At 38.6% G+C, this 25,507-nt stretch overlaps 1 protein-coding gene and 1 long non-coding RNA gene across 5 annotated transcripts in view; one reads left to right on the top strand and one right to left on the bottom strand.

Annotated features, from left to right (window-relative positions):
• The window catches only part of LOC125159570 (uncharacterized), a 13,366-nt gene extending 6,275 nt beyond the window's left edge, over positions 1–7,091 (bottom strand). Inside the window, exon 1 of the long non-coding RNA XR_007149821.1 lies at positions 6,954–7,091. This is a non-coding gene — a long non-coding RNA (uncharacterized LOC125159570). The remainder of the gene's footprint in view (positions 1–6,953) is intronic.
• Positions 6,196–25,507, top strand: CBLL1 (Cbl proto-oncogene like 1). 4 transcript variants are annotated; one of them, XM_047848048.1, is made up of 6 exons: positions 6,196–6,278; positions 12,417–12,584; positions 15,847–15,944; positions 16,598–16,681; positions 19,356–19,429; positions 21,958–25,507. In XM_047848048.1, exons 1-6 carry the CDS (start codon positions 6,230–6,232, stop codon positions 22,991–22,993), a joined length of 1,509 nt encoding a protein of 502 aa, XP_047704004.1. In that variant the 5' UTR covers positions 6,196–6,229; the 3' UTR covers positions 22,994–25,507. The 4 variants fall into 4 exon arrangements, with proteins under 4 accessions (XP_047704004.1, XP_047703997.1, XP_047704011.1 ...); XM_047848041.1 differs by having other exon boundaries at positions 15,844–15,944; XM_047848055.1 differs by lacking the exon at positions 6,196–6,278 and adding an exon at positions 7,014–7,308.

Below are 25,507 nucleotides of genomic sequence, written 5' to 3'. Positions count from 1 at the left end.
TAATCAATTCCTTGCGCTAAATTCCCTCACTGAAAATACTTGAAGCAGTTTCTGGTTTGACCCTGACTGCTCTATGATAGATGCCATTTTTAATGAAAATATTCTAATTTTAATGAATTTTACTTGAATTTGATGCAACAAAAGAACATGAAGTAGAAAACTTTTTCCTTTAACGTGAAGGGTGTTGTGTTCTAAAAGCTTTTTCTAGGTTAAGAAAGGAAATTCTCAAAAGCTGTCAGAAGTTGGAGTTGTTAGGCTTAATATTTTTAACTACTTTTCAATTTTAGACAAAGTAGACAATTCATGAAAACTAGTATTCACATGCTTTCTGTGACCTCTTCACAATTTTTCAGTTATGTTTATTTTGCTCAGGTTTATAACATTCGTATTCTATTCTGTAACCATAATTTCCATAGTTGCTCAGTACTGGTGAAGATACATGTTCAAATCATTAATTCCTATTTCACTTGGAATTGGGTTTCACACAGGCAAGTAGGCTTACTTACTTTGTTCACTGATAGATTCCTTTTTTTTAATTAAAGAGTTTACTTTTAAGTCCTCTCGACATCCAGTGTGGGGCTCAAATCCCCAACCTCAAGATCAAGCGTCACACGCTCCGCTGACTGAGCCAGCCAGGTGCCCCACGTTCACTGATACATTCAAAGCAACTAGAAGAGCGTCTGACCCAAATAAATACTTGTTGAATAAATTATTTACCAAAATTATTCACTTTCTTAGTTTTAAATTTAATTTCCCTCCTAATTGGCCGGACTTCGTGGTTGTATATGTTGATACGTATAAACACACACTTACACGTAGTTTGTCACTCAGGAAAAACTCAGGCATGTAGTGCTGTTTGAGTTTCTTCATGTTTGAAGACCTGGGCTGTTGTCTTCTGGCATTAGTGTTCTCTGCTCATTTTATTGAATGAACTCTGAATACGGTCATAATAAGCTGTCACAAATTCTTTACAATCCTACTGGTCAGTGCCCTCCTATCATAATTATTTTATACTGTAAGCTTTTATCTAGTTGTTTGCCACATTTGTGTGCAGAACTTCTAAATGTTTGGTGTTCTTTTTTTTTTTTTTTTGACAGGGCCACACTATCTTTGATGATATTCTTTGGTAAGTCAAAAAATATTTCGTAAGTGCCTTCTGCTAAATACTGTGTATTATGTGCAGATATAGATAACCGATGGACCCTATCCTCAAGGAGCCTGTCCCTGGAGGGTAGATAAAATATGCCTGCTGCTATAGTATGAAGCAGAGTGAGGTCTTAGGAGAAACACAGTTCCTGGATGTTTTGAAGAGACGGTAATTACCAAGAGGAATGAAGGAAATGAACACTTAGAGAAGGCCTGTTGTCTGGCGAGTAAAGGCAACATAAAGAGCCTTCATAGATGTTATCTCCTTTGATCTTCAAAACAATTCTGCAAGAAAAATGATCATTATCCCCATTTCGGTGACACCAATATTGAGCTTAAGTAGTTGTCCAGTATCACACAGGGAGAGTTGAGACTTGGACCCAATTCTGCCTGATTCCAAAGCTCATTCACTTTCTCTACTATATATATTACCTGTGGCAAGAATGTCAGAGAAGGCTTGATGAAGAAACTGGCATACGAGCAAGAACCTTGATGGGTAGATAGGTTTTAATGTAGGAGTAAGAATTCTAAATCTACGCCCGGCGTTTTCCTCAACTGAGGTATAAGTGGGTGTTAAATCTACTGTCATGAAATTGTTTTTGTTCACGGGGAAGCCCAGTTCTGAGGAGGTAGCTATTACCAGTTACAGGAAAGAAATTCCCAATAGCCTTGTTCTTGAGCTTCCTGGCATTCTTTGGTCTTGGATATCTATCTTCTTCCTCCTCACCCCTCTGCACAGCCACACAAGAATTAAGTCCTCCTGGGGTTAAGATTTATCCTTCCTCTCAGACGTTTCTAGAATAGCATAAATTCTTCAAAACACCATGGGAGCTATAAAGCAGTGGTTTCCAACTTAAATTCCAAGTCATTAGTGCACTTTTAGACATTTTAGTGAGTCATAACCAGCATTTTTTTTTTAAAGGGACAGAAGAGAAAACAAACAGCACAGGGAACTGCATATAGTTACTTATAACGTTTACATGTGTGATATGCAGGTGAGCTTGTTTATGTACTGTGCTATGATGTAAAGTACATTTCTGATAGCGACAGACTCTTGTTTAAACAGTAACAGGGCCTATTTACAAACCATGTATACCAGGGAAACCTGAAATCCTTTTCTAACTGGGATGGAGTGGCAGCTGGGCTTAGGGTCAGGGAACCCTGAGATGACAGCTTTCTCAAGTCTAGGAAACAGTTATCACAGACTGCTTGCTTAAAAACATGGCACAGCTATCAAGCAGTGTTAATATCCTAAGCATTCTTTCAAGAGTAAGTTGAACAGAAATGTAGAGGACAAAAGGCAATTATCTCTTAGCAGAGGCTCTGGAGGGAGGAGTAGGTCCATCTAGCTCAAAGGTTACCGAGTACAAAATGTGCCTTCTCAGAAGAGAGAGAGGCTACAGGACTTCTTTAGATTAAAGTACTCCTCTCTGAATGGGTATATATATTTCCAGAATGACAGTGGAGAAATGCCTTCAATCAGCAATATTTAGTCCTTGTTAAGTCTTTACTTCCTTCTTATTCCCTGAATCTGTCTCTTGCTCAGTTTTTGATGGTGTTTGGAAAGCCAGCTGCCATATTTGATAAGGCTTGCCTGGGGTAATATGGTAATTAGGGTTCAGTTCCAAGAGCCCACAGGGAGAGGAGGAAGCTGGGACTGTGTGGGGCTAGAATTAAGGTTACTAACCCGATTTAATTAAACTGCTTCCAATATAGAGAAGTCAGAGTCTTAGCTAAACATCAGTTTTGCTTTGTGTGTGTATCAGTATGCTGATAGGTGCAAATTTGCCCTAGGAACTCTATCTTCGAAACCTATCGCCAACCATTTTAATAGGTAATAATAAAATTGTAGCTAACATTTAATATTCATTTAATAATGTGTCAACTGCTATGCTAAGTATTGTCTCATTTAATCTTTACTATCACCTCAAGAAGCAATGACTCTAGCTAACTACCCCGGTAATAAGAACTACTATTTCGTGACGGCCTATTGTGTGCCAGGGGGTACTAAGTGCTCCAGATAGGTCAAAACGTTTAGTTCATTTAGTTCTCACAACTCGAAAGATAGGTGCTATCATCGTCCCCATTCCACAAAGGAAGGAAATCAGCCACAAAGATTAGGTAATCTGCGTGAAGTCTCACAGCTGGGAAATGGCGGCTCTGGACTTAGAACCCCTGGCTGTTAACGCTCAAGTTCATCCAGCCAATCACTATATTCTACTGCCTTTCCCGTCTACTTCTGCTGATCCACCTTGTTGATGTACAGTGGACACTATCCTGATCAATTCTTCTCTTACTAACAGTCCATTCATACTTACTAGCAATTTGGACATCATAGGAGTCTCTGGCTGGCGACTTGGTCAACTGTTCTCTCTCTTTAAGATTTTGTTTTTAAGGAATCTCTATGCCCAGTATGGGTCTCAAACCTACAACTTTGAGATCAAGAGCTGCATGCTCCACCGAGCAAGCCAGCCAGGTGCCCTAGTGAACTGTTCTCTTACAGGCAATAGTACTGATTCACTCCCCTGCCCACCCCGCCCCCCCAAAAAATTTAAGTTCTGATCATTGTTTTCAAATGTATCTTGCTGAACTATGTTGCTTATATGAATGATATACCATGTTAGGTTTTGTTTATGTGCCTTTTTTTATTAAAAAAAATTAAGTAAACGCCACACCACAAGTGGGACTTGAACTCATGACCCCAAGATCAAGAGTCACACGCTCCACCAACTGAGCCAGCCAGCCTAGGTGTGCTTTCTTAACTGTTACTCTGGAATCATCTCAAGGTTCTGCGTAAGCACACCTAATTTTCTTTTTCAGTACTCTCAAACGAGGACCAACAACACAAGTCAAGCTGAACGCTGTCCTCCACAGAAGTTACAATAATTCTCTATCTGTGCCCTCGCTCTCACCTGTTTCATATGCCTTATTGCTGTCCTACTCTCCAAATCCTCCTCATTCATCAAGGCTCAGCTTAAATCCCTCCAGAGTCTACCTAACTACCCTTGGTCCTACTGCTCATTATTTTCTCTGTATGCAGCACTGCATTCCCTCAAAACACTTAAATTATATGTGTTTTTAATTATTTCTATAAATGCTAGCCAGTGTAGTCATTGTAGGGACCATTATTTAATACAGTTCTTGCCCTTTGCAGTGTTAGGCACAACAGGAGATATTACTGAAGGAGCATTAAGGAGACATCCTGACCTGGTATTGAGGAGTCTCAGACAAGCTCCTGGGAAACAAGCTCTCTGCTACCCACTGTACTCTTCTCTTAGCATAAACTAAGTGCTATATAAATGACAGGCTATTAAAACATCTTAAAAACATCAGCTTATAAATGATGGGCTGGCAGACAGTTTGTCCGTAAGATGAATATCCGCACCTCAGTGCTTTAGATCACCCATTACTATGATGTTTTGTTTTCATAAACCTTAGGGCAACACCATGCTACAAAATGAATATGAATGTCGGCTTTTTTTGTTGTTTCAAATCATGCTAATTTTATTTTTATTTAATGTTCTCCATTATATAAAAGTTGATTAAGTAACAATCAACATAATGATAGATTATTACATAGAAGGCACATGGAGGGGATACTAATAAGAATGTCGACTTTTAGGGGCGTCTGGGTGGCTCAGTTGAGCCTCTTGGTTTCGGCTCAGGTCACGAACTTGCGGTTTTGTGGGTTCAAGCCCTGCGGTTGGGCTCTCAGCTGGGAGCACGAAGCCTACTTGGGATTCTCTCTCTCTTCCTCCCCCACTCATGCTGTCTCTCTCAAAATAAATAAATAAGTAAACTTATATAAAAAAAAAAGAATGTCAGCTTTTAAAGAAATTGTGACTGGTTATAGCACAGAGATCACCAACAATGGATACCAGAGGGCAGTAATAAAAGTGTAAGTACAGTTTCACTTATCAGTTTATGTGAAGAGATAAATTTGTCACACTGCTACTGCCCTGGTAAAATGAGGCAGCTACAGCTAAGGGGGTAATGAATATAGAACACAGATGCTGCAAGCAATGCATGAAAGCAACACATGTCAAATAATTTGACAGATCTTTACCTAACATTTTATCAACAGGAAATCTAATAAAAGAGTGTCCTGTCAGTAAATTTTCATAACTTCATGCACCATAAGAATGAAGACACAACTTCTGATTTACAGACTAAACTATGTAAAATATACTTTGGAGCCTCTTTTTTGCTCTAATTCTTAAATATGCTTTTTTGCTCTAATTCTTTAAACATGAGCATCAGCAGACACCAATAATATCATTATGAACCTGGATTTGCATTAATCTGAAGTATGGCTGACAGGCTAAATATGGAGAAAAAAAACATAAAAAGAGCACTTCCTAGGTGAAAACTACCTTCTTCTATACCTCAAATAGGTGAGAAATGACCCATCGTATCAGCACTGTATTTAGAGAAGTGGGAAGGTATGGTTAAGCTTCCTTCCTCCAAACCTCCAAAACAAAAAATAAGCCCAGCAATTGAAAGCATCTTGGAAACCACTTACTAATACAGAAATCTACATGTCAACAAAAGCAGGGGTGATTCTGATTCACAATGGTCCTTGGTTGTAATTGTACCTAAAAACTTGTTCATAAAGCTTCAGGTGTAGCGGGGCAGTCTTTTTAAAGACCCCAGTACAACACTCCCCAGATCAGCACAGAGCACTCATAGTGCTGATCTTTATGACTCCAAGCTGTTACTGCCTAACTACAGATACAACGCATCGCTGCACATACTTAATCCAGAATTCGGCACCGTGACAACATCTCTGTCAGAGGGCAATATAGTAATCTCCTATTGATCCAGGAACTCTGGCACCGAAAGCGTGAACAACCCAAGGTACCGATGTCGTCACCAGGGGACGACAGGAATAGAACCCAAATCCCTAGGCTCCCAAGCTCGTGTTTTCTACTAATTGTGCTCCTTTCTACTCATCCGAGAGCATCAAGTGTAGAGGGCTGGAGAAGGGAGTGGACACAAATGAGCCAAGTCGGCGAGGTGGAGACCGCACTGAAGGTCCCCAGGAACCACTCTGTGGCACTTTCCTTTGTTTTGGTTGAGGACGATGAAGGCAGCCGCAGCCACAACCCCCGGGGACCAAGAACTGGAACTAGGTACTGCCTGTTGTGCTAACTCTCTCTTCCTCGTTTTAGGCCTTTCCTTTTCAACCTCTCCCTTCCGGCCAGCCCTGCCGCTCCCTCCACCTCACGCCGCGTCCGTCCCGTCCCCCGGCTCCGCGTCGCACTTTACAGCTTCCCCCAGGGAAGCGGCAGCTGCGGGGCACTCGCCCGCCACCCGGCCCTAAGCCCAGTCCTTAGGTGGTCGGGGGGGGGGGGGGGGGCTCCCAGCGCCACAACCGTTTGCTCTAAAACAAAACAAAACAAAAAACACACAAACGAGTGCTAGTCAAGCATTTTGTGTTTCAACGATCAGAAACTTAATTGGTGGGAACGGGGGTATATACCAAGTTGGCTCTGCGTAGCTGGTCAGGACAAAGCAAAATTTAGACAATACGCAGAGAGCCTTTCTCTTCTCTCGTAGCTCGACCATGCCCTGGGCAACCTCCCACTGGAGGACGCCTTCGGAGCGCGCGTGTTTACACTTTCCCTACCCCGGGTGCAGGAGACCAACACTCGCGCACTCCGGGGGATTCCAAACCGTTACTCCGCCCGCCGGGGTGGGGCCAGCCCAACGGCCGAGCCTGCGCAGTGAGCCTGGCCGGCCCCGGGGCCCCAGCGCACTACAAGTCCCAGAAGGCAGCGCTCCCCGGGGGCGGGCGGCCGCCTTACCTGCCGCGAGCTTGTGCCTCCGGCTGCTACCGCTCTCCCCCTCCCCCGTTCCCGTCGGTCGCCTTTCCACAGTTAAAGGCTACTTTCTCGTGAAGCACGTGGGGAAGAGTCTTAGTAACCTCGACCTGGAAGCTCTTCGCGTGTCCTTTCTCTCCCCGAACTATGCCTGACTCCCTCACCGGAGTTGGGTAGTAGACAAGAGAGAAGGAAGCTTTCGGAGGCCAAAGCCGAGGCAACTTGGTCGCACTTCCGCCTCCTGGGCTCCGGAAGGTAGCGCGCACGCGCTCTCTGCGACTCTGGCGCGGTTGACTTCCGCTCCCACTGTGCCCTGCGAGCCGAATCATGGATCACACTGGTAAGGAGGCGGAGGCAGTGGGGGTCCCGGTTCCATGCCCCCTTGGCCGGCCTGGGACTTGCTGCCCAGCGGGCAGAGAGGGGATACGCTCGCCCTACGGCACTGGGGTCTGGCGGTGAGAAGGAAATCTCACAGACCCCTCCCTGTGCCCGGCAAGGGCCTGCTGCGTCCCGGCCTACCCTCCGGTGCGGTACCTACCGCCTCGGTGCCGGCAACAGCCACTTCTCTGGTTCTGCTGAGCTCTCAGCCCAGACGGTGGGAGGCGGGGGCCTCGTGGGGAGGAGAGAGCTCCGCTCCTTTTTTCCTCGTCCCGGGTGCTCTGCTCTCAGTTTGGGGGACTGGCGGGTAGATTCCAGTTTTGGAGTCGGGGAAGCCTTGTTACGCTGGGTGTCGATGCGCGGGAGTGGGTTAGAGACTTCCTGCTGTCTCAGTCAGTCTTGGGCGGGTGCTGCGGTGGTCACTGCCGGTCGTTATTGTCTCTCCGGTCCTTCACGGGTTAGAGGTGGGAGAAGGGAGTCGGATATGGTTTTCGGAATCATACTCGGAGCGGCTTTTCTGCCTGAGCCCAAAGCATGCCCCGCGCTACGGCTGTGGTCCTTATCCATCATTTGGGGGCGTTTACAAAGGAGAGCTTAAAATCAAGATATTCTCGTCTCTATGTCCAAGTAAGAATGACTCCGCTCTTCGTTACGTCTTGTTTGGCTTTTTCTTCTTTGTGGTTTTTGGATATTGAATGAGAGTGCACTTGGAGTTAGTTAGTGTTCCGTATAGTTATGCCAGCCATATCATAAGTAGGAAAAAAAGGATATTTCTTGTATTAAGCATTGGTTAGGGTGTTCTCAGTCATCAAATACCTACTTAGTTTTCTACATATAGATGTAAAATTATATCTATATGATTTTAGTGAGTGTTAGTTAATGTAATATATGCCAGATACCTGTAGGTCTGGAGATGGAATGGTGCAATGGTAAGCAAGACGGTCTGAATCCCTGACCTCATGGAGATTACATTCTGTTAGGGAAGACACCATAAACAGGGCTTTTGTTTTTGTTTGTTTGGTTTTTAAAACCTAAAATTACAGATCATGATGAGTGCTTTGAAGAAAATAAACGGGTTCTGTGGTAAAGACTAATAGGAGGAGGCTTCAGAGAGAGTGGTCAGGGAAGGTCTTTCTGTAAAAGTAGAATTTATAAGTTGAGATCTGATGCATGAGAAGAATCCAGTCATGGAACTGATCAGGAGGAAAGCATGTCTAGCAAATACAAAGACTCTGAGGAAGGAAAACTTAAAGAAGATCAGTTGGCTGCAGCTTAGTTAGCAAGAGGGAAGGAACCCTGAGATTGAAAAGGAAGGCAGGAGTCAGGTCCTACAAGACTTTGAAGTCCATGATAAAGATTTGATTCTAAGTGCTGTGCGAAGCCATTGAACAGAAGTGGAGGAGGAACATGATTTCTTTTAAAAATACAATAGCTTGTTCATGGAGATGGTGTAAAAGAGGGAGACAAAAATAATAGAAAATAGACGATTTAGGAGGTGATCGCAGTAGACCAGAAGAGAGACTCGACTTAGTTAAGTTGGCTTGGTTTAGTAGAAGGGGAGTGGACAAATTCAGTATTTTGGTGGTAGAACTCAAATATGAGCTTTGTGAGAGAAAGGAGAGATGCCTAGGTTTCTGGTTTGATCACCTAGGTAGTGCCCATTACTGATTTGGGGAAAACACACTTTTTAAAAAAGGGGTAGAGGTGAGACCTGGGAATTTGGGAACAAAATTTTGGGCTGCCAAGTATGAGCTGTGTATTGGGACATACAAGGGAAGTTGTCAGGTGGAAATCAGAGGAAAGATGTGGACTGAAAAATACATACTTGAGATTTAGTACCAGAGAGTTAATATTTTAAGGATGGATGAGATCACTCAAGGAATGAGAATACAGAGGGCCTAGAATCAGGCTGTAAGAATCTCTAATATTTGGAAATTTTGTAGAATCGAAACTCTGGGACCTTGGTGTTAGAGTAACAAATGTGCAACTTTAGCAAAATACTTCTCATTAGAACCTATTACTAGAATTGGTAGTTAAGCCTGTTCCACAGTTTACAGGATGTTATGTTAAGAAGTTGTAGTATCGCTGGGTGTGTGTCTTGAGTATTTATTATCCTAGTTCTCTAAGTTAAAATATTGCCTGAGAAAGTAAGAGTCATCCTGACATGAAAATATTCACAAATGAGCTGACCATTTAAAAAATTAGTTCCTACTCAGATATCCCTGCTAGATATTTTCTATTCTTTTTTTTTTTTTTTTTTAAGATTTTGTCTCTGAGTAATCTCTACACCCAACATGGGGCTCAAGCTTACAATGTAGATCAAGAGTCACATGCTGTACCAACTGACAGCCCTTTCTCTCTTCATTTAATTTCTTTATAAGTCATTATCTTTGCTTCATATCAGGAAACAGTGTCAAATACTGTATATTGATTGTGATTACAAACCTTGCAAAAGATTCAGGTTTTTTTTGGAATTCATAAACATGAATTTGATAACTATTTGAATCACAAATAAAATCCTTGGCCAATGAGGAAATTCCAGTCAGCCAGTTGATTGAGGATGTTATGACAGGGTAGGTATTTTAAGAGAAAGATTTTAATGTCAAAGGATTAAGAGAGGCTCTTGGGGAAATTGATAAAACCCTTGAATATTATGCAAAAGTAACTGATTTTATGATCATGCTGAAAAGTCAGACATAAAATGAAGGCTATCCTCTAGGGTTCTAATAGAATTTTGCCAGAAAAACTACTCCAGGAAACGCCCAGTTAGCACTCGATTCATTCTTTGGTCATTTTAAGAATTAGCACTTAGTTGTAACTGCAATCTAAATTTTATAAAATATTTCTTGGTTCTTTAATTCAGGATAAAATTCTAAATAAATCTTTAAAAAACTATAATATAAAAGTGTTAATCCTTTTTAAAGTGGATTCACCTTAAATGGCCAGTTATAGGGGCTCCTGGCTGGCCCAGTTGGTAGAGCATGTGACTCAGTCTTGGGGTTGTAAGTTTGAGCCCCATGTTGGATATAGATTACTTAAAAAAAAGTCTTTAAAAAATAAAAATAAATGACTAGTTATGTCTTCAGTTCTCTTTTTTCATGTAACAATATCCGTGGACTTTTATGGTTATGGGCTTTATGTTTTTAGTTGACATATTCAAAAAGAAATTGTGCTGTATTTTCTGATTTTTAAAATAATAATAATAAAAAAAAAGACAAACCCAGAATGATATCACTGTTGAATGCTGTACTTTGTTTATGGACTTGCAATCTGAGAGGTAGGTGGCAAGGTGTTAAAGGGCAGAGGACTCCTGAAAGTCGTGGTAGGCTAAGCAAGCAACTGTTGTGATCTCAACTGCTCAAGGTGGAGGGAAAAGGATTTGCAGTGATGAAGTGTTGGTATTTTGGTCATTCGCCTAGTTGTAAAACCATTGAGTCCTAATATCAGAAGGAAAGCATTGAACTGTCAACTATCTGTGTACATCAGCTTGCTTTGTTCATTTATTGAAAAATCAGGAATACATTTTGAGCAAAAAAAAAGATTCTGTCATATCCATCCTTTGGCTATTACATTGCTTGTAGGTACTTTTACCTAAGTAACTAGAAGAAAGCAGATGAAATACATTACTCAGCTTGGTTTAATACATTTGGTGAAGTGCTGAAAGTTGATCCAGTTGGGTTTATCCTAACTCAAGATTTTAGCTACCCATATACTTCCTTTCCATGAATTTTTTCTTTGAGGATTAGCTATTGTAAAAGTAATAGTAGAAAGTAGACTGAAAGATATTTAAATTAATCATTAAGAATTAAATTATTATTTTGAATTAAAATTATTTTGAATTAAAAAAATAATTGTTCAGGAAGAGTGCAAACTGATGTGAATTTAACATGTGTCTGTAAACCTAGTAGCATTGGAGAGGAGGTCATTAGTACTAGGTTACTGCTTTCAGATTTGGCTTTACTGAATGTAATGTGGACAGTGGGCCTATCAATCTTGGTTGCACTATCTCCTGCAGGGACAGTTCATTCAGTATGTCATATTTAAAATGTTTCTATTTTTAAAAATTATTTTATTTGCATTTCCTATTTTGGGACATTTCCCTTTGTGTCTTTGGTGGGTAAAAGTGAATATTTTCTGTATTACAATATTTTGTCATAGACTTGAAAAAAAAAGGAGACTATTAACCTTCAAATGGAGTCAGTTCTATGAAATAATCCTCCTGTTACTCATGGGAAATGAGTTAATAGCTAATAACAAGGAGGGCCTTAGAAAGTGTCCCTTGTTTAGATCTAGTTGAATTACAGAAACCTTGCATCCTTCTAAACTCTATTTTTCCATTACGATGCAGCTTAGAATAACACACTCACATGTATATATCTATAAAGGTTGTAGCCCAAATACATCATTGTGTGCTACTAAATAGTGTAATAATCTTTAAATAGTGTAATAATCTTTACTAGTAAATATCTTTACTATTCCTGAATACTTTTTAGAAAAGCTATTTTACACTTAGGGAATAATCACTTTCCTTAAAACTAATTTCATTTTCAATGCATTACTTTTTTAATTTTGTTATTGTCACTGTTAGTCTTTTGTTTGTTTTATTGATTGTCCTGATGTAGATTCACTTTTCTAACTTAACAAGTGTTTTGTGTGCTTGTTGGAGATGTGGATGGTTTTCTTTCTTTTCCTCCTCCTTCCTTTTATTTATTTATTTTTTAAAAAAATCTCTTATAGTTCAAGACAGAAGTTCTTGGGCTTATAAAGGTTTTATGTTTTTGTAAACTCTTTTGGAATCGTGGAAATTTTTATTGTCTACTTTTAGAGAGAGGTTCTGTAGTTTTTGCCAACTCTTTAAAGGGTTCCATCTCAAAAAACATTGCTTAAAGGTTTTATCTAGTATAGAGAAAATTAATGCTTAAACATATATAATATAATATTTAAAATCAGAGCCCAGATATTCAGCCCTTGATAATGTTGGATATGTTACTTTAATACCTGTAGCAGAATAATCTTCAAAAAGGAAAACTGAAAGAAATTACAACTTTTTTTTTTTTTTTTCTGATGTAGACAATGAGTTACAAGGCACTAATAGTTCTGGATCATTGGGTGGTCTTGATGTTCGAAGACGAATTCCTATAAAGCTTATCTCCAAACAAGGGAACAAAGCCAAAACTGCACCTCGAACTCCAAGGACTATAAACAGGATGCCTGCAAAGGCTCCACCTGGTGATGAAGGTAATTTGTTTAAACTGACAGATCCAAAAGTCTATTGTATCTGATTCCACCAAATATTCCATGTGGTCTTATTTATTTAAGATCTTTTTATCTTACTGTTTCATTTTTCATGCAATTTTCTCTTGCTGTATAATATTTTTGGTTTTTCTTTCGTTATTGAAAGTAACACTGCCTATCATTAAAAAAAAAAACAAAAACCTAAATAACATTTCAGAGAGCAAAATATTAAAAGTGAAATTTGTCTCCCTACCTTGACAATACTGTACCAAAATAATTTCTTTTACAACTTTTATATAGTAACTTTTTAATATATAACTGCCCTTTTTTCATGTAAGATGCAATTAAAATTTTGCCTTATCAGGGTGTACAGTTGTAGTCATTTAAGAAAATAGGCTTAGGTATTTCATTTATAGATATACTGTAATGTATCGAGAATTTTTCTGATTTTTTTTTGCTGTTAAAAACAATGCTGCAGGAAATATCCTTGTACATATAGCTTAGCATGTACGCTTGGTGTCGAATTTAAACTTTGCATGAATTTGGGTATTTTACAGCTTGATGGTATCCATCTGTACATCTTAGAATTTAACAGATATTGTCAAATGGCTCTGAAAAAAAACATCCATTTATATTCCCACACACTAATATTGGGACTATTAACCTTTAAAAATTTTCGTTTTGATACACATTTCTTTAATTATGAATGGAGTTATGTGGATATCTTTACATAGTATCGGTTATTTCTTTTGCCTAGGGTCTACCTGTTCGTATCTTTTAACCATTTTTTTCTGTATTGTAGTCTTTCTCTTGATTTTTCTGAGTTCTTTACAAATTATTAAATTGGCTCTTTGTCACATATTGTGTACATTCACCATTTGTCTTTTGCACTTTATATATCCAATTTTTATTGTGGTGAAGTTTGAAGATTTTGTGTCATCAGATATCCAATCCAGTCTTCTGTTATGACTTCTGGGTTTTATAAAATTCTTAGAAGGGCCTTTTTTCTATTTCATGAACAGAAAATAATTTTCCCATTTTACCCGTTAGTATAGGGTCAGCAAACTATGGCCTGTGGACCAAATCCAGCCCTGTTTTTGTAAAGATTTTTTGGAACACAGCCATGCCCATTCATTTAAGTACTGTTTATGACTGCTTTCACACTATAATGACATAGTTGAGTAATTGCAAGAGACCATATGGCCTACACAGCCTAAAATATTTACTAATCTAGCTTTCTACAGAAAAAGTTAGCTGATCCCTGCGGTGGGACATTTATGGACGTGTATTTGGTTATTTTAAAAAAAAAAAAAAGTGGAGTCTGGCTCTATTTATTTTTTCTCTAAAACAGCTAGCTATTTGTCTTAACCATTGAATAATCTGTCTTTTCTGTGCTGAATAAGAATCCTACTATTATCCTACATTAAAGGCCTAAAAGTATTTATGTCAATTTCTAGATTTTCCCTTCTATTCCAGCAATCTATCTATTTTTCTTTTTGGAATCAAAATGTTTTTATTATACCTCATTTTATGGTTCCTTTTATTGTAGGGTATCTCTCCAAGTTCATTTGAAGTCACATGTTCTAAATCGTGGTGGTAGTAACTTAGGGCGATTGCTGCACTCTTCATAACGTAGGGTGCCCTTTCTTTGATCTTTTTGTTTCTTTTAATAATTTTTAAAAAGTACACAGTAATGTGCAAGTACATTCTTGTTATCATAATCCAAACAAGGCAAAAAAGCTAAAATCCCCCTTCTTTCTTTTTCCTCTCAGGTATCCCCTCATTCCCTCCCTTCTCATCCCCCAAGCTTACACCCCTTTCTAGAGGGAACTACTATTACCAATTTCTCTTTTAAGAGAACAAACTGAGGCTGGAGATAACTTTTGATTACTTTTGATTCAACTAATTCGGGTAAAAAATAATAAGTGATTGGTGTTTTTTCTAGGCAGATCAAAATAGGGAGATGTGGGTACTAATATGGTATCATACAATTATACATGTATACTTTAATGGTGGGAGTGCAGGTTGAACAACTTTGAAAAATGATTACTGAGCTCCTCATTTTGTTGGCTGTTGTTCAACACAATAACTCAGCATTTTAGATAAGAAGAACTGATCTTCCTTATTTTGAATTTTAGATGACAGAAGCTTTTTATAAGGTATAAATGGGCCATACAAGAGGCGAGGGTCACTCATTTGTAACTTTTAAGAATACTCCTTGAACTGTATACTTTGTATTGGAGACGATTAGTGCACTGGGAAAGTCTTGCTTCCCTGTATTTGTGTGTGTGTCCATATGTACATCCATACACAGGTACTGTAATTTAGCCACGTGGGTAAAGTTAAAACTTGTGCGCTTGGTCTACACTGTTTACCAGTTCTAGGGCCTAAAGAGTCATGAGAAGCCTGGCATTTTGGAGGGATAGATTTGCCTTCTCACCTTTACTTTAGGTAATTGGATTCTACCAAGAATTACCATTGGACTGTCCATTGGTTTTCTCTTCTTTTGTATGAGATGAGATGCTTACCATCAAGGTTAGAGAAATTGAGCCCATATGATCTTCATAATTTTATTGATACATATAGTGGAGAGGAGGATACTTGTGCCTAGATATGATATGGCTTCTGCTGTTTGGGTGATCAACCAGAGAGAGGTTTTAATTGAAAAGATGAAGTATGAATATGTTCTTATTTCTAAAATCAGTTTCAGTTTTAAGACTGAAGGAGAGGATACCTAATTTGCTTAGTTGTAAGAAGAAAAACCTGCAGAATTCTTTATATTTTCATCATATGCTTTTGGCAATAAAATCAGCCTGTTGCAGCGTGATACCACTTTTGTAGGTAGATTACAGTAGGTGATCAGTATCTTAAAAGTTTGTGCCGCAAGTGTGACGATGGTAATTAGTAAAGGTTTATACTAGAGAGAGTTTGGTGAATTAATAAGAGCACTTGAATGGGAGTGAAGTGTTCTGAAGTCTGTTCCTGGCTCTCCCACAATCTATGTATTGAGTTACTATAGGTCTCCATACTGCAGTATTCCCAACTATAAAATAAGAGGGTTGGAGTAGATGGTTGCCAAGATCATTTCTAGCTGATGTTATAATGACTTAAACTAGTCTTGATTATCTTGTCCTTAGAAGAGCTTTGAAAGGCATCAGATGGGCTTTTGGGTGAACAGGTCTGTGGTGCCATGTACATGTACTTCCAAAATGAAATTTAGGATTTGAAAAGTTTCTTTTCTCAGAACACTTTCTTTTCTCAGAAGGATTTGATTATAATGAAGAAGAACGGTATGACTGTAAAGGGGGCGAACTGTTTGGAAATCAGCGAAGATTTCCTGGACACCTTTTTTGGGACTTCCAGGTAAAACTAAAAATAAAAAAAATTATTAGAACAGCAAAATACTTTATTTTATTATATAAAAAAATATTTTCTTTAATGTTTATTTTTGAGAGAGAGACAGAGACAGAGAGTGGAGGGATGGGGGCAGAGAGAGAAAGAGACACAGAATCTGAAGGAGGCTCCAGGCTCCGAGCTGTCAGTACAAAGCCCGACACGGGGCTCGACTCACAGACCGCGAGATCACGACCTGAGCCAAAGTCAGGTGCTCAACTGACCGAGCCACCCAGGCGCCCCAGAACAGCAAAATACTTTAAATATTTTATTAGAATAATCAGAATACTTAAAGAATGGTATGAACTTTTATTACAGCTATTATGCTTTTTTTAAGCACACTCAAATCATCTGTTTATTAATGCCCTATTTCCACTATTTTCAAAAATAATTTGAAATAATTTTCAGTACAGTCAAGTAAAATCAATAACCGTAAACATTAGAAAAAAGAAACTAATGGGGGCACAGCTAATCATGTGGAATATGTGGGAATTATGCCAAGAAACCTTTATTTCTAATTGTATTAACAACTTTTATAAAATACTAACCAATTCATTGCAAAAATTATAAGTACAATTTTTAGAGATGCTTAAAAAGAAAATTTTAATTATATCATTCAACAGATAAACATCTTAGGTGAAAAGGATGATACGCCAGTTCATTTCTGTGACAAGTGTGGATTGCCTATTAAAATCTATGGGCGAATGGTAAGTATAACTAAATTAAATGTTTTAGTAAATGTAAACTTTTGTGTAGAGATGAGATTCTGAAATTTAAGTAGGTGGGTTTATCACTGTTTAATGACTAAGTTTGTGACATTTTAATTAAGTATGGAATAGCCAAGGGAAATTTGGGGATACCATGCATTTAATATAATTATCTTGACAAACTCTTGAATTGCTTGAAAATTAACTAACTTCTGAAAATGAATTTCTTTGGACTGTTTGATACATGTTAGTGGATATTTATTCTGGTTTATTAAGGAAAAATTGTTTTCTTGTTAAACAACAAAGTCAGTTACTTGTTTCCGAAGGCTGTAATTTTTAATGTAAAACTAATAATACTAATAATTCAAATAGAATTGAATTCTAATCATTAAAAACAATTATAACTCTAGTTGTAATTTTATAGTAATGTTGACATATCCTCCTTTAAAAGATAGTTTTGTATTTGTATTTGAAAAAAATTGAATTCAGTAACGTCTGCCTGGTAGAGGGCATGGATCGGGGCCTCTCGCTTTGCTGTGTAGCGTAGCTAAATAAGAGTAATGGACTGTGAGTTTTAAAATGGTCTAACATGATTTTACTGTGTTCTTCTGATTTATTTTTAGATTTTTATAAGTTCATTAACTGCCAGGGAAGAATGCTACTTACATTAAATGTAGGAGGTGTTTGTTATTTCACTGCTTTGACACAGTTTCAGGAGGAACAGGATAAGATAGAACATGGTTATGGTATTCTTCTTTGGGAGTTTTCTTTTAATTTTTATTTTACTTTTTACTTTATAAATTTTTTTGAAGTATGATTGACCTATAATATTAAATTAGTTTTGGGTGTACAACATAGTGATACAACAATTATGTACATTACACTGCGCTCACCGTGATAAGTGTGGTTGCCGTCTTTCGGCACACCAAGTTACTACAATGTAATCGACTGTATTTTCTATGCTGTACTTTTCATTCCTGTGACTTCCCTGTTTTATAACTGGAAGTTTGTACCTCTTAATCACCTTCACTTTTGCCTCCCGCCCTAGTATGTTCTCTGTATTTATGACTGTTTCTCTTTTTGTTGTTGTTGTTGTGTTTGTTTTGTTTCTTGGGTTCCACATATAAGTGAAATCATATGGTATTTGTCTTTCTCTGCCTGACTGACTTTACTTAGCATAACACCCTCTATGTTCATCCATGTCATAAATGGCAAGATTTCATTCTTTTTTATGGCTAATATTCCATCGTGTATTTGTACCGCATCTTTTTTTTCTTGGCTATTATAATATGCTGCAATAATGGTGCATATACTTTTTTTGAATTAGTGTTTTTGTTTTCCTCAGGTAAATTCCCAGAAGTGGAATTACTGAATTGTATGGTACTTCAATTTTTAGTTTTTTTGAGGAACTTCCATACTGTTTTCCATAGTGGCTGCAGCAGTTTACATTCCAACCAACAGTGCGTGAGGGTTCTTTTTTCCCCCCACATCTTGGCCAACATGTTTCTCTTGTCTTTTTGATACTAACCATTCAGACGGATGTGAGGTGATACTTCATTGTGGTTTTGATTTGCTTTTCTCTGATTAGTGATACTGAGCGTCTTTTCATGTACCTGTTGGCCATCTGTATGTCTTCTTTGGAAAAATGTTTATTCAGGTCCTCTGCCCATTTTTTAATCTGATTATTTGGGCATGGGGGGTTTGGTGTTGAATTGTATGAGTTCTTTATATATCTTAGGTATTAAGCCCTAATTGAATATATCATTTGCAAATATCTTCTCCCATTCAGTAGGTTGTCTTTTCATTTTGTTAATGGTTTCCATTGCTTTTGTTTTCCTTGCCTGAGGAGACATCTGGAAAAATGTTATTAAGTTTACTAAGAGATTGCTGCGTATGTTTTCTTTTAGGAATTTTATGGTTTCAAGTCATACACGTAGGTCCTTAATCCATTTTGAGTTTATTTTGTGTATGGTGTGAGAAAGTGGTCCAGTTTCATTCTTTTGCATGTAGCTCTTCAGTTTTCTCAACACCATTTACTGAAGAGACTGCCTTTTCCGTATTGTTTATTCTTACCTCCTTTGTCGTAGATTAATTGACTGTATACGCATGGGTTTATTTCTGGGCTCTCAATTCGGTTTGATTAATCTGTGTCTGTTTTTGTGCCAGTACCATACTGTTTTGATCACTATAGCTTTATAGTATAGTTTGAAAGCTGGGATTGTGGTACCTCTAGCTTTGTTCTTTCTTAAGATTGCTTTGACTATTTGGGGTCTTTTGTGGTTCCATATAAACGTTAGGATTTTGTGTTCTACTTCTGTGAAAAACTGCAATGAATCTGTAGATTGCTTTGGATAGTGTGGGCTTCTTCAGGAGCTTTACCTCTATAGGAACCACAGATGAAATTCATAGCATTTATACTTCGAGAAATGTAAGCAGATGCATACATATATATTTATTGGGGGAAAGGCCAAATATTTCATTATATCTCAAAGGGCTCTGTTACTGAAAAAAGGTTAATTGTTGCTTTTCTGTAATTAGTACTTAATAAATGTTTATCATAGTGAGCAATTCTCAGGTGCCTTTTATGTCCAGGTTACTGTGCTTACAGTTATTTTTTATGGAAATAGTTTAAGTTGTTCTAGTATGCTTAACTGTAATATGTCTCTGTTCACAGATTCCGTGCAAGCATGTGTTTTGCTATGACTGTGCAATTTTACATGAAAAAAAAGGAGATAAGATGTGTCCAGGGTAAGGTTATTAGTAGATTTATTTTCATTTTTATTAACATTTTTATTTATTTTTGAGAGACAGAGCACGAGTACGAGCGGGAGAGGGGCAGAGAGAGAAGGAGACACAGAATCCGAAGCAGGCTCGAGGTTCCGAGCTGTCAGCACAGAGCCTGAAGCGGGGCTCGAACCCACAAACTGCGAGATCATGACCTGAGCTGAAGTCGGACACTCAACCGACTGAGCCACCGAGGCGCCCCATTAGTAGATTTTTAAATAATAAAAGTTTGTGATGTAATGAATTGGTAAAGATCAGAGTATGATGTAAGTCAGCAGCAGGATATCAAATATGTAGACATGGCTAACCTTTCTTTGTGAGCCTAGAGTTGGCCTTAGCCTTCTCCTTAGGATAGGGCTAGGTAGCTATTATCTGAGTGTTCACATTAGCCCAAACAAATACATGTGTCATCACAAAATTAGTGTGATAAACCAAAACAGTTGTTTTGTTTTGTTTGAGAGGTAGTATCTCTGCCTCTCAGTTTGTTTTGTTTGAGAGGTAGTATCAAGCAGCGATTGGAATTACAATTCCTGGCTTCAGATCCCTAGTCTGCCGCTTATTAGCTGTGTGACAGATTGTTTCTTCATCTGTAAAATGGAGTTAATAAATAGCATCTACGTCTCTGTGTTGTTAGAGCTAAACTAGTAGGTCCATACATCTATATTTATAGTACCTAGCATATAATAAGTACTAGGTAAGTATAAGCTCTTATGTACTACCTGCAAATCTTATTATTTATGTCTTGAGTATGTCTTAGGACACCATCATGGTATTGGCTCAGACAAGTTATAAAGATCTAGAGGTATTGGTTGATACTGATCCAGTTCGGTATGGTCTTGAAAGATCCAGGGTAACTTTTTATACCAGTTTAGAACCCCTGATAGAAGACTTGAGAAAGCTTTGAGACCAACTTCCTTGGAACAGTTGTAGACTTCTGAGATTCCTTATGACCTGTGTCAGAAGCTATCCCAAGATTTGTAGTATGGGTTGATAACACAATTATGGACACTTACAAGGGATGATTTCTTTTTATGGTGTAGGAAGATTGGCGTCACAGAGAGAGAGGATGATTCAATAAGTGTTCTAATGGTGATATGGAAAAGGGAATTTAGTTTTCAAGATATTGAAAGTAACTCCAGTAAGCACCTCACTGGTCGGCACTTAGCTATTTGAGAACATAAGCCTGTCTGGCTCAACCGACTCAGATCAGGAAGTGAAGAAATGGCAACCCAAGTTGATATAAATATTATATACTGTTGCTTTTAAACACCACCCAAAAGGAAGTGTCTTCCATTCCTGTTACCGTGGAGACCTTTCTGAGTTTACAGCATATTAGAAGCAAACAAATGAGAACTGTGCCAAATGGCCACTAAAGGGAAGCCTGCTAGTCTCAAGGAGTGCCAGCCTTACAGCAAGGGTGAAAATAGAGACACAGCTCAAACTCAGGAATATAGAGCCATTTAACGTAGTCTCAGATGACCTGATACACATATTCCGTGATAATAGCCTATATCCATGCATATGTAGTGATTCCATGCTTAACTAGTGATTCGGTTCTGCCACTTTCATTGTTTTCAGTTATCCCAAGGATATTCTTTTAAGTAGGGCAAAGTAGATAAAAAACAAAAACAAAAAAACATTGTTAGAGTACATATTTTAACCCATATTGCAGATGAAGAAATAAACAGATTAAATGACTTCTCCAAGATTACAGAGCCAGCACTTGGTCCCCATTCTTCTGATTCCTGGTTCAGTCCTCTTTCCACTATTTCAAAAGACTCTAAAGGCAAGTGTGGATTAAATATAGTGAGAAAGAGTTATAATTTTGACCCTGAGTCATTAAGAAAATGCTGAGTTAAATTTAGTGCTTACAGTTTAGAAGGGAGGGGGTCATACTTTTTTGTAGTAAAATTGTCTGATAATTCTTCCCTAAGGGACTCCTGATAGTCAGGGTTTGAATTTAAATAGTTTACGTTGCTTAATGTCAAGAACCCTGTCAATGAGGATGATCTTACACATTTTTGCAGTCCTTGCAGCGTCTTTTACTTCGTATTGTTCGCTCAGCAAATCCTTGTTGCTCCGTAAATACTGTACAAGTTTGAATTCCATGACTATGACAGACCTTTGGTTCGTCCTTTCTGGCTGTTTTTGCAAATGGATGCAAAGCATGGAGTTTGTTTGAGACAATCAGATAATTCTGTGTCTTAGGAACAATAGGTCTTTTCTTAAAACATACTCTTGTTTGATAAACAACTTTTAATTTTTACTTGTATGGAGAGTTCCAAGGTCGGTAGAAGGGTGGATGCTTAATGTGAAGCCAACAGACCACAGAGTGGCAGTGATTAAAGGTTCACTTACGGTCCCTGCAACTTGTAATTGTGAACTTTTGCAGTTCCCACAACAGATTTCAAGAACAGGCATATCTGTGAGAGTTTGTGCAGTATTTTGCTGGTCTGCTTTTAGTAAATCCGTTTTTTCCCCTTCTCGTTCAGCTGTAGTGATCCCGTTCAGCGGATCGAGCAGTGTACGCGAGGTTCTCTCTTCATGTGTAGCATTGTTCAAGGGTGCAAGAGAACCTACCTGTCTCAGAGAGACTTACAGGCGCATATCAACCACCGCCACATGAGAGCTGGAAAACCTGTTCCCCGTGCTTCACTTGAAAACGTCCATCCTCCTATCGCCCCACCACCAGCTGAAATCCCTGATCGTTTTATAATGCCGCCAGACAAGCACCACATGAGCCATATTCCGCCAAAGCAGCACATCATGATGCCGCCACCTCCGTTGCAGCACGTGCCACACGAGCACTATAACCAGCCACACGAGGATATCCGTGCTCCGCCAGCAGAATTGGCCATGGCTCCACCTCCTCCTCGTTCGGTCAGTCAGGAAACCTTTCGTATTTCAACAAGAAAACACAGCAATTTAATAACTGTCCCTATTCAGGATGACTCCAATTCAGGTGCTAGAGAACCACCACCTCCTGCCCCAGCACCTGCTCACCACCATCCTGAATATCAGGGCCAACCAGTGGTCTCGCACCCTCATCATATTATGCCTCCACAGCAACATTACGCACCCCCCCCACCTCCTCCACCACCAATAAGCCATCCAATGCCACATCCTCCCCAGGCCACAGGGACTCCTCACTTGGTTTATAGCCAAGCTCCACCTCCACCAATGACCTCTGCTCCACCACCAATAACCCCTCCCCCCGGACATATTATTGCCCAGATGCCACCTTATATGAATCATCCTCCTCCAGGACCTCCCCCGCCTCAGCACGGCGGCCCACCTGTAACTGCACCCCCTCCTCACCATTATAATCCTAACTCTCTACCCCAGTTCACTGAAGATCAAGGAACTCTGAGCCCTCCATTTACACAACCAGGAGGAATGAGTCCTGGTATATGGCCTGCACCAAGAGGGCCACCTCCTCCTCCACGAATGCAGGGTCCGCCTTCTCAAACCCCACTTCCTGGACCACATCATCCAGATCAGACAAGATACAGACCGTATTACCAATGATTAATAGTGCTTTGAACTGAAGATATGATGAGGAGGAAAAAAAACAACAAAAACTTATGTATAGTCAATCTTTTAATTAAGCTTTGACTGTTCTGGGAAGGAGAAGCACCTCTTCCTGAGGTGACCGTAAAACACGTAGGGTCTTGTCTCTTAAAAATGGTTTTAAATCTTGACCTTAGGATCGATTTCAAGTACTATACTGTAGCGCAGATAAGTGGCTCAGTTGAGCACAGCTATATTTTAACAACTTTGTTCCCCTAGTGTGGTAAATTGACCCAGAGGTGACCATTTGTAAAGAATTTGGGAAGACTTTTTCATTGTTCCACTTTCAAAAATAGTGCTTTTGTTCAATCCAGTGTTCAGTTTTTCTTGTGATACATTTTGTTAACCTGTGTAAAAGGATTAAATTTCAAAATGGTTGTAAAAATGCTATTTTTATGTGAATTTAAGTGCAGCCACATACTGTTTTTTAAAAACCATATGTTTTACCACTAATTTCCCAAAGTTACAATAAAATCCTAAAAGTAAAAATCTAGAATTTACTGTAAGGCAGACTGTTAAGTGGTAGAGAATTATTTCACATTTTAGGCACTGAAAGTTTGAGGTATATTAAGTATATAATGCACTTCACTTGGATGCCTTTTCATTTTTAGGCAGCCTCAGGAGCACCAAAATACATTGGAATTCCAGTACTAAGATATTTTGATGTTCATAACATTAAAAGGCATTAGGAATTCTTTGGGAAGATCTGGCCAAAGTAATTGACTCTACAGGCTCCAAGCTATTGGGGGATACTGTTACTCATTAACGTTTTTTCCTGAATGGTTGGAATCACATGATGCACCACATTTACTAATCTTACGTAACATTATTTTATAGAACTGTTTAAATTGTGTTCTCTAGATAAAGTGTTCTACTCTGCTCATTGTCTCAAACTAAGTATTTAGGGCTGAATAGACTTTATGTAATTCCTCATTTCGTGGTGGAGTTGGATCCTGTGCTCTAGGTGGGTTCTTGTTTATTGGGTTTTTAAAGTACAATTTGAACGCCGTAGAGGAATATTGTATTAATGAGGGACATTCTTGTAATCACAGACTTGCATTGCTCAGGTTTCATTACCGTGTGATAAGGTTTTTTTTCTCTAACTTGAAATTTTAAGACTATAATTTCCTGTTCCTTTTATGGGTTAAGCAGTATGAAACTGGGAACATTTTAAAATGGAGTCACCAGTGAAGACTACCAGATGATTTTGTTTGTATTGGAGAAAAGTAACGACTAAATTGTGATTTTCAGAGCTTTATAACGTGCCTTTAGAGTCAGCATTTGCATTATAGGGGCTTGCTACAGTCCAGCTAAGATGACCACTTACATTTTATATGGAACTCATGTGTATAAATCAACATTCTTAGGGTATGGTCCTATATCCTTTGAGTAAACCCCTGTGAAGTATTTCCTCCCCCCTAAAATGGTGCATAATATAAAAATGAAAAACGTAGTATGCAGATGTCATTTATTAAATAGTTTGTAGTGCGTACATTTAGAACATTTCTTTTTGACAAAGGGTGAGCTGATGGCTAATTTACCATTGGATTCTGTCAGACACAGGCAAAACAGTTTCTCGTCTTGGATAATGAGATGCAGAGTCGTCTCTGAACTTAGAGCTGAAGTTAGAGATAGGCGAAATGATTATTTCAACCTTGACCGGCCGGAAATAACTAAGACGCTTTTTTTTTTCTTTTTTTTAAGTTGAGTGATTTTTCACATCTAGCAATTTGAGAGTCCAGTGTTAATGCAATATATCTAGTGAGAAATTCTTGTTATTAGGAGCATGGGAGTGAAATAAGAAATAGTATGAACTGGTGGTGGTGAGTGCTTCTATCATTACTGTAGGTACTTGGACTGGTGCAAACTTGATTCCTTTTCATGCCCCTGTTTAGGAGCTGTTAAAATATTACTGTTAAAAATCCAATACCATTCTTTGTTTCTTGTGATAAGAAAATAGCCAAATTCCTTTTAGGGCTTCTCAACTGTTTATGAGGAGCGCTCCTGTTTTTATTGAAATTCACTAGAGTCGAATGTGGTATGAAACCACTTAGCCTATGTATTGGACAAAATAATTAGTATCATGATAAACTTCCACATGTTTAAGAGAATTCTTGTAGACTTTTTAAAAAATGATTTATTTTCAGTTAGGTTTAAAAAATACGTGTTATGCAGGGAGGCAGATCAGATGAATGTGTTGTAGCAGACAAAATTTTTAAATGGCGTTAGACTTGAATTCATCCAGTTATTGTTTGAATGAGGGTTGGTGGGTAGAAGGATAACAAAATTACTGTTAGTGTTTATTTCCTCAAGGAAAAAGATGTGAATCCCAGCCTTATTTCAGGGAAGCCTTTGAAGCTATGATGGACATAAGTCTAAATTAAATGTATGTATGTTTCATTATATTGCTCTTAAGACTACTGAGGTGGCAGTTTAATTCTTAAAAACAATAAAATGGAAGCATAAATACTA

Source organism: Prionailurus viverrinus, chromosome A2 (genome assembly GCF_022837055.1).
Source record: "Prionailurus viverrinus isolate Anna chromosome A2, UM_Priviv_1.0, whole genome shotgun sequence".
Classification (NCBI taxonomy): domain Eukaryota; kingdom Metazoa; phylum Chordata; class Mammalia; order Carnivora; family Felidae; genus Prionailurus; species Prionailurus viverrinus.
The sequence above is the reverse complement of the archived record's forward strand: the minus strand, read 5'-3'. Positions and strand labels throughout refer to the sequence as shown.

Bases quoted from the DNA above. Each gene is read 5' to 3' on its own strand.
- CBLL1 (XM_047848041.1), top strand. From the start codon at position 6,230: ATGAAGGCAGCCGCAGCCACAACCCCCGGGGACCAAGAACTGGAACTA. The intron at 15,945-16,597 runs GTAAAACTAAAA...ATCATTCAACAG, and splicing joins ACCTTTTTTGGGACTTCCAG to ATAAACATCTTAGGTGAAAA. The intron at 19,430-21,957 runs GTAAGGTTATTA...CTTCTCGTTCAG, and splicing joins GGAGATAAGATGTGTCCAGG to CTGTAGTGATCCCGTTCAGC.